Source organism: Bacillus rossius, chromosome 16 (genome assembly GCF_032445375.1).
Source record: "Bacillus rossius redtenbacheri isolate Brsri chromosome 16, Brsri_v3, whole genome shotgun sequence".
NCBI lineage: Eukaryota > Metazoa > Arthropoda > Insecta > Phasmatodea > Bacillidae > Bacillus > Bacillus rossius.
In genome coordinates this window covers 45,618,698-45,634,106 of record NC_086343.1, presented here as the reverse complement: position 1 = coordinate 45,634,106, position 15,409 = coordinate 45,618,698, and the positions used below count along the sequence as shown (strand labels likewise).

The 15,409-nt window shown below is 35.1% G+C and overlaps 1 protein-coding gene across 6 annotated transcripts in view; it reads right to left on the bottom strand.

Annotated features, from left to right (window-relative positions):
* LOC134540366 (gastrula zinc finger protein XlCGF57.1-like) overlaps positions 1 to 15,409 on the bottom strand; it is a 105,480-nt gene that overhangs the window by 57,364 nt on the left and 32,707 nt on the right. For 3 of the 6 annotated variants that reach the window (XM_063383048.1, XM_063383050.1, XM_063383049.1), the window contains exon 3: positions 13,529 to 13,661. In XM_063383048.1, coding sequence (XP_063239118.1) covers positions 13,529 to 13,661 — 133 coding nt within the window. Of the gene's footprint in view, positions 1 to 13,528; positions 13,678 to 15,409 lie in introns of all 6 variants that reach the window. The other 3 variants (XM_063383052.1, XM_063383053.1, XM_063383051.1) reach the window with 1 other exon arrangement.

Sequence of the window (15,409 nt, the reverse complement as noted above, 5' to 3'; positions counted from 1 at the left end):
TACCTGTGTTTGATGAGACTGTAGCTGATGAGTACTCTTGCACCTGCCTATAAGTAGGTATCAGTGGATCAGCCATGGGCGGTTGCACAAAACTGGATGGCGTAGTAACAAGTGCTGGTGTTGATGCCAGCTCATCAATCTTGGATCGTAGAACTGCAGTCACCACTTCCACTTGTTCCAGTCGGGTATTCAGCACATCGGTTGCTAACTGCATCTCCTCTCGTTCTCGTGTAGCAGTAGCTAGAAGACTTGATGCTCGTTGTTCTGTCTGTTCCACTTGCTCATTGTGCTGGGCCAAATGATTTTCTAACCGTGATTCAAGCGCGTTCAAGCTTGACTGCATATCAGTTCTTAGCTGCGTAATTTTCATTCCTGTGTCTACCTTGTCTTGATCCAGTCTGCGGTGTAGCTCTATTTGCAATAGCTCGAATTTTGCAGTTATTTCTGAGCTAACCTGTTCGAAACAAGCTTGAGCTTGCTCCACTCTGCCTACCACTTCCGCCTGAGATTGTCTGATTTCAGCTTGATTCTGGTCCAATTTCTTAGCCACGTCTGTGTGTAGGTTGGATAGCATGGCCATGATCTGGGACATACCACCAGCCTCCAGAACATTAGCAGTTACAGGTATCGTAGTCTCTGCGGCTACTGCAGACCTTGCATCTACAGGTTCTATTGCTATTTCATGGATTTGCTGACACGCTGATGTAGATAAAACAGCGGTTTCTACCTGCCGCTCCAATCCCGTCTGTAGGTTTTCCAGTTCACATTCCGCTCTATTTACTAATGATCTGACAGTGGACAGTTCGTCGTACGGAACAGAAGTGGTATTACTGTCAGAGTTTTCTACAAGATTGTCCTCACTGATGAATTCTGTACGACTCCTCAAGGCATATGAAGATTTTCCCGATCGAGACATGACTAATACGGATCAACAAATCTTTAAATGATCAATATAATATTCCGTTAGATTGGATAATACAATTACTTATATTTATATACACCGCTATAACGACGGCCACCACGTTTGGCGCCAGAAAAATTTTTCTTCTCTGTTCTGTAATGTTACGTGAAACTTTATTACAGACTATTTAGTTGAAAAATGGTAAGTTAAATACTAATTCGTGAGCATTTATCTCTTGTTAATAATCTGGAATTTAGGCTGGGGCTTATAGAAAATTATCAAGTGTCCTTTTCCATTAAAAGTCTTCAGTTCTAATTATTGTACATTTAAATGTTTGCATTAATTCACAGAGAGTTCCTAAGTACGATAAATACGAAACTGCATATATATATATATATGTATGTATGTGGCTAGCGTTATCAGTCGGAGTTCAAAAAAGAATCTACACTGCTACCTCTGAGTTTACGGTGTCTTTTATTATAATTGAGGTTATCCTGGTATGAAATTTATTTTACTATTGAAATAATTTTAATTTCATACGGAACTAATTATTCTCATAACCCGATTTGGACCTATTCGATGTACTGTCCGTAATTCATTGTCCAGCAGAATAAACAATAATTTATACATTATATTCGTAGATTTTGTAAGAATCCAATGAATATAAAATACATGTAAGCATTACTTACTCAGACATATTGTTTTTTTAATCATTTTCTTCCAGTGAACAAACATATTTCATATTCATCAAACTTCACATATTACATTGTTTTCTTTTCACCCAAAGACAAAATATCATAGCGTTCGACTATAGTAGACAGTATGTTAGTATTGAAAAAAATAAACATAGATAAATATCAACAGTAATTACTAAAATAATGTCACAAATTAAAATATCATATCTGTACGGAAAAGTGTCAGTACAGTGCGTAGAGGGAGGCGTGTTCGTGGAATTAAATCTGGATATAAGTAAAACCTGAGTACTTTATTTAACCACGTGGTGAGAGAGCCTACTTAGCCTAGGAGTGTGGCGTGCCCGACGCCTAGAGCGGGCCAGGTCTGGATCTATGTAGGGTAGAAAGGGCTGGTAACTCGTCCCCACCTGGGCTACGTCACGCCCTGAGAGCGAGACTCAGCCGGGTCCACGTGCCCTTACACGTGGTGGCACCCATTCATAACACCTTAAAGTCACAGGGAACGTGCGCGCAGCCCTCAATACAAAAATTAATTAAAAATTTTCTCTTACACTAAAGTACAAATTAAGGTGCTATATTCCTCTTAATTTACAGAGCAATACCGCACAAGTATTTTTACTGGGAATGCAGTAAATATTTAGCCAGACAGCCGGTTGCAACGTGTAAGAGAGGTAATATGCGGTGTCATTTCGAAAAACCTTGGAGTAAAATATCATGATTGATGAAACAGAATTTTAATCGAAGCCTTCGTGATTGCGCCACCTGATTCAAACATACGTATCTTTTGTAAATTGAAGGGTGAACATTATATATTTGTATGGGTATTTTGATGTATTTTAAAAGTAATTTTAAAATTTTAGTTTTTTAATACTTAAATTAATTTAATTTTTTGCACAACTTATTTTTATATTTTTTAACTATATAACAAAAATAAACAATTTTCGTTTGAAACATACATATTTTTACTGGTAATTACATTTTGTTTACTCTTTATGACTACTATTATAATTGGGCAGGGGTATTTTGTGTTTATATAATTATTACTTTGGATTTGTATAAGTGTGGGCAAAATGTATTTTCCTGCTCTTTCGGAAAGCAGATGTTCAGGCTGAGTTCATATTTTAGCATGACTCGTGCGGCCAAATATGCGGCTTTCTGTAGACTGTCCAGACTTCCACTCTATCTGCTCGGTGTGACCTGCGTTACGTCTGAATCAGTAATATAACTCTCTCTCTCTCTCTCTTCCATTACGGACTTTGAAAGTTTCCAATGCCTTAACAAGTAAGTTGTAGTGTACCTCCTACAACGGCAGTTTTCGGTTTTATTTTTTGTAATTAAAGTGTGTTAACAATACAGGGGTTTTCATCCAAAATGATTAAATTATTTTGGTTTCGTATTTCGCACCACAAACTTTAAAAATCAACATTGTTCAAATGAATCAATAAAAAAAATCTTTCTTTTTATTACATACTTCATTCTAAAATCAAGGACTATGAGGTGAAGGGGGCGTCAATTTTGTGCACCAGATAATTATTTACACGACTTTGGATGAACATTTTCTCTAGTTCATTGCCGAAAGCGGGTCGGGAAGGGGAATAGGTGTTATTTAGAAATTAGTTAACGAATAATGTTTCTGAGAAAACTGTTGTATCATAATTAGTTAATACGATGTTACTGGCAGGGGCGCAAATCTGTAGGATTCCCTGGGTTGTTGGGGGTGGGGGAGGGGGGCGTAAAAATTCTCAGGGAGGGCCCGAGTGGCCCGAAGGTTTGCGCGTCGAGTTAACCAACAGAAGTCATCTCTGGATAGGGTGCGTGTTTGTATGTAGTAGACTGCCCATATTTTGGCCCATATGCATGCTATAAGAAGAAGAAAACTTTATAATATACAAAAAAATTTCTATAAAACATAGTTTTAAGGTTTACGTTAACCAATTCTGTTTCACAGTCACAATTTTCCGAGCGTAAGCGGGCCCCCTCAGTGAGGGGCGTCTTGATTCCAGAAGAGTCCGGGTACCACTGCCCCCCCCCCCCCAACCCTCGGGATCTACGCCCATGGTCAGTGGCGTTAATCACTAATGCATCACATTTATTTAGAGATGGGCGGAGATACTCAGCTTACGATATTTATTTATTTATTTATTTATTTATTTGTATTTGTGACATGCCCACCGACAGCTGAAACACTTTTATGGTGGGCACGAAAAAAAAAAAAAAAAAAAATACAAACTCAGATTTATGTTTCGGAGACCTTCGTTGTATTAACCTTTCACTTTTTAGTTACCCAGTGAATTATTTGATTGTTTTAAGCTGTCCCCTGTCCATCCTTCTACCTGGAAATGTAGTCATTAGACAGCAAAAGAGAAATAAAAATATTATTTTTTAAGAGACTTTTTATGCATCTCTCATCAATTGAATTGTTTTACCTGTAAATGTGAAAAAGTTAAAACCATAGCCACATCAAAAAGTTTAAACAAAGTGATGGGGGAAGAGTGGGTGATCATAGTTTTAATTCTTCTTTACGAATCTGCACAATCGGGAGTACCCTTCTTCGACTATCACGTTACGCCATTGCCTCACATACTAACTTTTGTTTACAGTTTCAGTTAGCTGCCATAATCTGAGGTAATGGTAACACAAAAAAATATTTTTTATTCATAATTTTTGTATCATTTTTAACTTTGTAATATGCTAGTGAAATTAGTGTACCATAAAATATAAAGAACATATTCGAGTTGTTCTTAACAGAAGCAGGTTATCAAAATCAGTATGCTTAGATTTCAAAAATCACTTTAGTTATAAACAAGGTTGTCTTCGTTGGTCTTTAGCTCTTAATACTGAAATATGTACTAAATTTACGGCATTATTACGAGAGGGTAGGAATGAAGTTTGGGCGTAGGCAGGCTCTGCAATCACAAACCCTTTTTCACACAGTTAGTATGACTGAATACAGCACCCCGCTACATTACACTAGACCTAAAAAACACTGGCTTAAAGACTGACATTATTTACAGGGCTTACACGAGAACGATATATAATTATTATATCATTAATAGCTCATTGAGTTTTAACGATGTGTTATGTAGGACTACACAAAATGCACGTGAATCGTACTTACGAACATTCAAGGTAATTCCTTACAAAAATATATGGAAAAACTTTTAACAACCAAGTGAACAGGAGGTAAATAAACTGTAATATAAAGTATACAGTGAAGAAATTTTTATCGGTAATTCATATTTAATTATAAAAAGAAAACTGTCATATCTGAACAAGAAAATTATTATCAGCACTTATTACTGAAATGCCAATTGTATGGTTTAAGTATGCTAACTTTTTAAAATTAAATATCCATGCTATCCCTCAAACTCGTATCATTTGCTACTTAAGTGGAACCACGCTGGTTGCATGATAATTGCATAAAACAGATGAGATGGTTTTTGAAAGCCTACAGATAAGTAAAGAGCAACCAGTTATGTAAACTGTAGTACAATTACTTTGTGCTCATAAATATGAGGTATGACGCTGCCTCAAATCGAGCCCAAAAACTTCTCCAATGAATGTGACGCGTTTATAATATTAGGGCAGTTTTTATTCCTAAGTGCACTGTTAGTAAGTGGAAGCTGTAGTCAAGAGGGAGGGACCACGAGCCCCCTTCAATTCTTCCTAGAGCCAGAATATTTAGACAAAACGTTATAAATGTTATTTATCCCATTCTTTTTAATTATTCAAACAGAAAGTCAAGTTATTTCATTTTTTAAAATAGTAATGCACCTCATTAACCAGTTTAAATTAAAAATATGGTTCGGTTTATCGCTACTGAATATTGCATAATTTGTAACGGTTCGTTACATACAAAATAAAAAGATGTTCAACGCCGATTGTGATTTTTTGTTTTATTTTTTCAAACTCGAATGCACAAACGAATCCAAACACTTCCTAAATAGGTTGCTCACTCATTCCACATACATTTGCCTGTCGAGAAATGCTCGCAGCTCGGCCGATGAAAATTAATAAAAAAAAATAATGTTGAATAAGTCTTTTGCTGGAATATCCAAAATATGTGCGGCCTCAAACTCGGCCGCACCCAACGAAAAACCGCGAGCCGCCGAAACGCGGCCTCGCCTAGCAGCGATCGCCCGACGACTGGTGGAGTCTTGCCACCGTCTCCTCCACGCAGGGAGGATAAGTCACATGACCTCACCGACCAATCACACGCACGCTTCATTCACGCTTACAGATACAAGCCAATAGGAGTACAGAACACACACTGAAAACAGTTTTCTCTCCATAGAGCCAGGGACTTTACATTCTCCTTCTCTCTCCCACACCGTGAGACAGCAGTTATCACACATTTCCCACGACCAGTGGGGAATCCCATCTTTTATCTCTGTTGGCGGGGAAGCACTGTTTCTTTCTCACTCGCACTTGCAGGCCTCTCATGCCTCTCTTTCTAACCATCACACCAGACACAGTCCAGTGTTCTAGAATTATGCAACATGTTAATTAAAATTAAGAACAGCAATCACAACACAAATTACTTGACAAAATTCAACTACTTATTTATAAAAACCTGAAAAAGTAAGCCAAAACAGGCAAAAGTCTAGTACAGCGACTTATTTGTGAATAATTACATAAAAAATAGTAATGATTGAAAATGTCTGTTCAAATACAAAATACCTTTTAAAAACACTTAGTATGAGCAAATAATATATATTAATAGCCATAACGTCTGATTATACTGTTTCATAACATATACACCACTCAAAAAACATTGACTTATTAATATTTACATATACAAAAAAGAAGTTTAAAAGAAAATATTTAGCTGAGAGGGCAGGATCTTGCAACGTTACAAATTTTAGAGAAGCCTTTTTTAAAACACGCATTATTACAATCACGGACGTGTGGATTAACATTTCATTAGAAGTAACTTTCCCCTAAGATTTGCAGGTTAAAAAAAAGCTTTTAAGGGTCCTCAGCTAGATTAAAATACAGTTTATGGCAACATATTTTTAAAACATTCCGGGGTAGAACCACTTCCCCTCCCCCTCAAGAAACTATCATGTAAAAAATAAGATCATATATTTCTCATTGCGCTCCTCATTACGCCTAAGATTACAATGGGTGTGTTTTGTACGTAAGATTATAATAGCGACAATACGTTCATTGGCAACAGCGATATGTTTAGTTTAATTCTATTTAAATACAAACACACAGAAACACAACAAATACATCAAAAATGAATGTTTTTAAATAAATAACTGAAAACAATGATGTACATTGTTTCAGCTTTAAGTTGTTTTATGTATGTACACTTGAATGCTTTCAAATGAAATATTATTTCTGGTTTTACTGAAATAAGCAATCACAGTAGCTATACCATGAGTCATATATATATATATATATTATATATATATATATATATATATATATATATATATATATATACACACACACATACATATCATTCTTTGTATGAATAATTTAACTGAGCAACACCCTTAATTTCTTGCGAAGTTCTTCAAAACAAAAATAGGTTTATAAGAATTTTCGTTAGAATTCCCCGAGTACTTATGCTATCCACCCCCCCCCCTCCCCATGCTTAAAGGTTGGCCAGGGGGGAAGTGTCATAATGGTAGTTTTCCAGTATGGTTCTTTTCCGCACCCCCGTTAAGAAGTGGTTTAGTGCCAACGACCCTCTTCAAACAAACGTCACACCTTAGCCCATTGAGCACCTTCCCCCTTTCAGATTTTGGTTTATTCTTTTACAATCTTGCTATCAGGCGTATTAGACTTTGTATATTGCACATTTCACAATTCTTTCTGTTTTAAAATACAATATATGAGCATATAAATGGTTGATCTCGGAAGTGAGAGACACGACGGGCGCTTCAATAAACCGGCGAACCTTCACTTCATCTCTCATTGTCTCTAGTGACTTACATATCTACTATCTACTAGTTCGAATCCTTAATTTATTCACTCTCTGTACGTTGTTAATACCCTACCATCCATTTTAAATGTTTCTAGCTTTCAACCAATCTGAAAACTAAACTGAACAAAATAATGAACTTCACACCTTTTAAGTAAAGAATCACGTGAAAGAAAAGTGTTTTCCTGGAACTATATGGTAACTTTACTGAAACATACTCAGAAATCCAACTCTTCTTCCAGATCCATCCTTCTGTTTCCCGTAACCACCTGCACGCAAAATGCGTGATTTTTTTTGCACCCCGCATGAAAGAGCCCAGGGTTTTCCCTGTGTCTATGCAGGTTTTACCTGGGCCCAACTTATCTAGTTTTAGTCTAGTATAGTCAGAGAGGGCAGTCAGCCGTGGCGCCAATCGCTGCCATGGCTTGCCAATCCCCTCCTAGCACATATTGCATGCTACCTCTCCTGCATAGCTAACACCCTGCATGCTTAGAGCGTATGGGCTTCGGCCTGAGACGCACTTAGAGTCTCTCATACCCAGACCCCTCCCGCACACTCTAAGTTTTAGTTAGTTTAGGAAAAAAATACTCAGAAATAAACTAAAAAGGTTAAACGTCTAGGGTTTTCACTAAGTATATCAGTGGTGAATATATTGGATGTACCAGAAAGAGTATATTTTTAGCATCAAATCAGGTAAGATAAGCCCTCTTTGAATAAATTGTGTGTTTTTGGGTAGAGCTTACATTGTTTCAGTGAATATGAGTGTGAAATTATGAATAAAAAAAAATTGGTTTTCTGTAAACTAGTTTAACGTGACAACATCATAACAAAACGTTATGGAAAAATAACAAAAAAAAAAATTAATAATAAAATAGTTTAGTTAAAGTACGTACTAAATTTAAAAGCTACTTTTGAAAAGCCCGCCTTTACCTATTTAATATAATAGTAGATTCATAGGCCAATCGAGTGGAAGAGAGATGGATGCAGCGCAAGCGTACAAGGAGCGTTAACAAGACACAGTGTAATGGGACAATGCCCGTTTGGGACACAGTGTAACAGAACAGTGTGCGTAACGGGACACTTTTTTGTGCGTGCAGCCAGCGTTCATCGATTTATTAGATGTTGTCACATCTTTGTACATACTATGTAGCACAAAGAGCATGAAAACCTATTAATATTTAAAAATTAAGTAAGGTCATTTCGTAAGTAAATTTCTTAAGAATGATTCGTAGGATAAGAAAGTAGTTATTTTTATTTTTGGTGACATAAAATATATGCTAATTTAGCCATCAAAATGAAATGCATTATATCCTATTCAAAATCAATCTGAACCCTTTCTAAACTGCCGAGCGACTTTCTTGACCTCAAATTCACCATTTCGAAACTAGCCTTTCTTCAGTTACGTTACTGGAAACAATACTTAACTAAAAATGTATTTCAGTTATAAGTTTGAATTGGATTTTTTAAATTGGAGGAAAGCAAGCCTTAATCGAGAGAAGATGCCGCGGATATATTGCATATTATCCACATTTATTACGGTCATATAGCGACTTCATACGACCACGTTTTAGAATTTGTTAGTAAATATGTTATCAATTTAAATAGTTTACCCTCCCCGAACATTGAACGTATAGAATTTAAAAACATTTCGTCGCCAAAGAACATTGAGTCGTTCCGAACGTTAAGAAAGCTGCCAGCACAACGTCCAATATGAATGGTGTTTGCAAAAAAATTATTTTACTGCTTGGGTGTATCCTACAAAAAAATATTCCACACAAGGTCAAATTTAACGTCTTTTTGTATCCAAAAAAAGCATAAAATAATTAATGGCTTAACCAAATTCGTGGGTGAAGTTCGTTTTTAGTAACTTCTTGCGGAAAATCTTATAATAGAGATTTGAATTAATTTTATTAGGTAGATGTCTATTGAATAAAATATTACCGTAACCCAACATGTGAAAACAGTTTGCATGTTAGGGCTAGCGCGATGTGTTACTACAAAAAAAAATCCAAATATAAAAAAAAAAATTATACTAATGTTTTCTGAAGAAAATATTTCCAAAAACTGCTATTTTCAAAGCCACATTTTCTCCAAACTAAAACAAAAGCACAGAGTGACGTCATGATATTTAGCGAAATTCGCCCGTGAAGTTATTCACAGTCAGAGGCTTTGTACGTGAAAGTTAAAATTATTTGTTACTGTATAATTAAAACTACTGTATTTTTAAAACTAAAGTTTAAATTTTAATTTGCATGCGCCTGTCTTGACACACAAAGCAAGTGTGAGATGGGTGGTATGTGCATCTTACACAGTTAAATCTAATAAAATGCATGCACTCATGTACATTATTAGTGAATCCTACTACACGTTCAGAAAAGTCGTTGAGAAATTATTGATATGTATGGAGCTTACAATTTTTGCAATTTTTTTATTATTGATGTTATTTTATAGGGCATGTTTGCTACCTAATTTAAGGAACAACTAAATATATTTGTTTGTTCAATGAGAATTACTCTACACCGTACTCATTTACATATAGGACAGAATAACAATGACTTTTAACCCTCTTTGGTAGTTGAACATTTTTAAAATAACCCTTAACGTATGAACCAAACAGTCCCACAAATTTTGAAAAATACCAATATGCTTCAAAAGTTGTGAAAAAAAATTTATCATAAGAAATTGTCTTGTATTTTTTCTTGAAATTGTGTGGCACTTTCATTAATAATGATTACCTAGCATTCTGCATAACCTGCTAGTCATTTTTGTGAGAGGCTCAGTGAAATAAAAAAAGTAAAAGACGAGAGTGAGTATATAAATAATATGACTTTCTTCTTGGGGTTGGTAATGTAAAGACAGCGGTAAATTTTTTTTTGTGTGGGCTTCCTGAGGTTCAAATACCTAACTTGAATTAATTGACACTCATGAATTTTTTTCAAGTGACTGGTTTCAAAAACGTTTTAATATGAGTAATATTTATAAATAGCTAATTGAATAAAAGAGGATAAATATAACTAAACCAAACATTTTAAAATAAAATTTTACATTTAGGAAGTTACATATTTCAATTTTTCTTTTTATTGAAATTTTTAAGTTTCTTAGAAAAATTGCAAATCTGGGATTCTGATTTCACTCTGAGCATCAAATTATCCATGAGTTATCGAATTTTATTAAGTGTATGATTTTTCTGTCAAAGTGAAATGTCAGAGACTCGAGGTTGAACCTGAGTGGCACAACTCTAAATTCTATTTTCACCTCGCCAACTACTTGTAACAATTTAGAAATTTGGAAGTCCAAGAAAATGGTTTGTAATTTTGCACTCTATTTCACCGTTACATAATCAAGTTAATCAACATAAAAATAATACCTGCTGGAATGCTACTTATCTCTTACATTTCATTTAAAGGAACGTTGCCGATGGTCTTATATCTGTAAAATTTTTGTGACTGCAGAAGTTGGCAAGTAAAGTTTATACAAAATCCAACTTTTTTAAAATACATCAAATATGAATCAGTCATTACATATAGGTCTTGTGTCAACAATCTGGTCTCATTTATTTAGGCACTAAAAAAAATTCTGAATTTTTTAAAAAAGATTTGTTCAATCCTCATTATGCCATTTATGTATAAAATTTATACATTTTTCATGGAACAATATAATTCATGTGCGTCTAGAAACCTAATTCCTAAAATATGGACTCTCTTAAATAATAAACGGTTTTAATCGCTACATCAGTGTCAAATTTAATTTCACAACACAACTCATGAACTATGTATGTTTTTTTGGCGTTTGTTTCTTGAATAGACCAAGCTACGATCACATTCCATCCGAAAAACCTTAAGAAGTGTACAAAATTATAACGCTAGGTTTTTTAAAATTATTTTATAGGCCTACACCACAAACGGTAGACGATATACCTACACATTGATGCCGCAATGGGGGTCGAAGTGTTTGTAGAGGTTTAGGGCGCCACCACATGTATAACGGGCATGTGGACCCGGCTACTCTGTTCTCAGGGCCGTGACGTAGCCCGTGTGTGGCGAGGCCCGTTTCCCCCCGTCTCACTGACAGGTGCATGATGCTCCTTCCTCTCGCAGCGCTCGCGACTCTCTGACCGTTCGTCCTCGCTCGGCAACTCTCGGGAGCGGAGCACTGACGTCACACGGGCGGGCGCGGCCGACACACACACACTTCGGCGGGTGGTGATGGGAGGAGGGGGCTCGCAGCATGTAAGGGGGGAGGTGGTGGCACATCGGGCTCAGAAGGGCGCAGTCCGGGACGATGTCAACATAATAAATTGTTAAAGTAATAATATTTTGCTACGTATAATTAAACCAAAAAACTAAATATATACATTTTCAATTGCATGACTTTAAAGTTTTGCAGTAAATTGTATTTACATATTTTATATGAAAGCTTAAAGGCATACAAAATTTGTTATTTCATTCTTTTTTCAAAATATAAACTCGTGACATGCTCTTAAAAAATTACTAACTGCGAATTTGTTTGGAAAGTTTTCAAACCAAGAAAAAGAAGAAAAAATATATTTAATTGTGAATTGCACATAACAAGACCTTTACAAAAATTTTTCCTTTTGATTTGATTGGATTACTTTTTGTGTTTTATGGGATAGTTATGCATTTGCTATAACATGGTGACTAACCATGGTCACAAATGCATTTAATTGCACGTAATCATTCACCGAATAAAGTTTATTATTGAACATTGAACTACTATGTATTAAATTTTCCGCTTCACAAATGACCAATTTAGCAGAGCTTTCTGAATTAAAAAAAAAGCATAACACTATAAATTACTTAGTTAAAAAAAAATAAAACTTAAATGGTATTCACTATGACAAAGAATAAGGCTAAAAGAATGGTTTCCAGTTATAAAAACCATGCAATAAAATCTACCCACTAAATTTGGGTTGCTGAGAAACTAGTACTATTTTTATACATTAATAGCTAATTTAAATGGCCGGTATTTCCACCATACCTATATTTTGAAGTTAAAATTAAATTTTTAGTTCTTTTTATAATTCTTTTGTTAGAAATCACTTTAAATAATTTACCCTTTTTTTTAATTTACAGTTTTTCTTTTTGTTTTGAATAGAATAAAATGTGCTTTTTTGTTGGATATAATTTATATAGTTTATAAAATTTATTTTTTACAGTAATTTCACCGTTAAATTCACGAACTGGGTGAAAATGCCATCTGCTGAGTAACAAACAAGTCTTCAAAAATGAAGTTTTCAACAAACGACATAGAGAACGCTGGTGGTCAAGATGGTTATACATCGCTACCTAACTTTCAAAGAGAGAAGCTTTGTAGGGGGCTGGATATAAGACTGTATGAAAACATTTGCCACAAACACACAACCAAAAGTTTCCCCATATAATATCCACACAACTTAGAAACATCATAACGTAGAAAGTCATAACTTAGAACTATCACAACTTAGAAACACACAACTTAGAACTGTCAAACTTAGCAACACATAACTTAGAAACACACGATGCAGAACCACACAACTTATAAACATCATAACATAGAAATTGAAAGTCATAACTTAGAACTATCACAACTTAAAAACACACAACTTAGAACTTTCATAACTTAGAAACATGCACAGCAGAATCACACAACTTAGAACTGTCATAACTTAGAACAGACATAACTTAGAAGATTCTATCTTGTGTGTTTCTAAGTTATTTGTTTCTAAGTTGTGTGTTTCTAAGTTGTGACAGCAACCCAATCGTAATAACCGGTTAAATTTAGTATGATTTACGTAGTCAAACTGACGGTACATTACAAAACTGTCATAACAACAAAGGTCTTGTAGTATCCCGTACTCGTAATAACGAGGTTCCACTGTATTGTAATAATGTTTTGCCTATACAGCACATCTTGCACACAGTCATGTGTTATTCTTAATGCTGGGCAAACAGCTCTATAATTAACGAGTACAGAAGGAAAAAAAAACATAGTTACTACCTGCAAGTGAGAAAGTTCCTTCCAGCTGTCCGATCAATACGCCATCTTCAACAGTCATTTCCTGCTTCACCTTGATGCTGGGCCCTGTCACAGTCATGGCTGGAGCAGTACTCCAATCTGCCTCGTCTTCACTCTGCAACAGTCAGTCACTGCCTGCAAGTGAGACTGCTCCTTCCAGCTGTCCACACAAGACACAATCTTCAACTAGACGCTGTGCCCAGCCATGGTCATGGTTACGATACCTCCATACACATGCATCTAGAGTTATAGTCTTAGCTTTAAAATATGTTTTATTACTAGCATGAGAATTTAACTAGGCATATTCCATTACCTAACAAGAATCAACAACTATACTCAATATTTATATTCTTTCCTTTTGTCAAATTATTTTGTCATTTATTTTATTGCCATGTTGGGATCAGTAACATAACATCAAATCCAATTTTTTATGGTTTGTCCAATTTTTTGACAAAGATAATCTCTTGTGGGGTTGTCCTTTGTTTCTTCATTACTATTTATTACACTGACAAGGATTTATAATACTAATTTACTGTGAACGTTTATGACACAAAATCTGATACAAAAGTATTTATTCCCTTTAGTTTCTCAGTGCCAAAATTCTGTGCAAAATCATAGTATTCATTATAGTGTATTATCACATTAAAACAAACCAAGATTTGGTCACAGATTCTGACTAGGTACTGACGTCAGGTTTCCTAGACATTTTAGGCACCGCTACGCACTGTCAGGAGTCCACAAGGTTCGACCTACCTGAATACTTCCTTCAAGTCATGCATGTTGAGTGTCATGGTAGGTGGCTTTCGCTTTCAGCCTTTTCTCATCCTTCAGAAAAAAGTCAAGTCCAGTAAAAGACTATAGACCGAGAAGGAATGTTATTCATTACTGGTAGGTACACATCAATTTAACAAACCCTGTATTGGAAATTTCCCTTAATGCTCAATGTTACCAGGTCCACTTCCCTACCCACGTCATCAACTTTTACTTTTTTCTGAGAATTTATTCATTTCACCATCAGATTTTTCCACCCCAGATACCTTTCATTCTTAATTATTTCAAGCGCATCTTCCACTGTCTCTATGGGATACACATCTATAAATATTTTAAGACTAGCTGCAATTTAACTTTTTTAATACATTATTTTATAAATTATTATTCTTACTTTAACAGCTGCAGCAAAACTCAAAACTTGAGACTGTCTCAAATCAGTGTCCTTATATTTAAAGAGGAAAATTATAACATTTCATTAAATTCTTTTATCTATTACAGAATAAGCACTTTTCTATGATGAATGTCTGACTGCCTTGAGCATAGTTACAGAGTAACGTGGTAACTGCACTCCGCACTTAGATAATTACCTATAATGGCGGATCTTTATACAAAAAAAAACATTTAAATAAGTTATGTTTTAGATCAACTAACCATTGTGGTGGATGGTTTGAGACATGAGTGCAACGTTATTATATTTATCTTAAAAGGTTTACAATTCAAGTGGTATAATCATGTAAGTACTTTATGAGCACTGGTATATTCATATAAGTACTTTATGAGTGCCATGTTAACTAGGTTAGTTTTTCATTGTAGTTTTGTCAAGTGTGGTTTTATTTAAATTATGAAAATTGTTTAGTTTGTTATTTTTACAGAAGAAAACGTTGCATGTATTTTATGACGTATCTCGACTCATGTAGTGGCAAACAGTTCGGAATGTAGGCAAGAATTAATTGTTAAATTGAATAAGTTGCTTGTGTACTCTTTCGTGAGGTGATTGCTTGGTGTAACATCAATAAGCTAAGAGCAAGAATTGATGGTCATTCCTGGAGGAGTTGTCAGTTTGGTACTGGCGTATTTATTAATGTGAGTCTG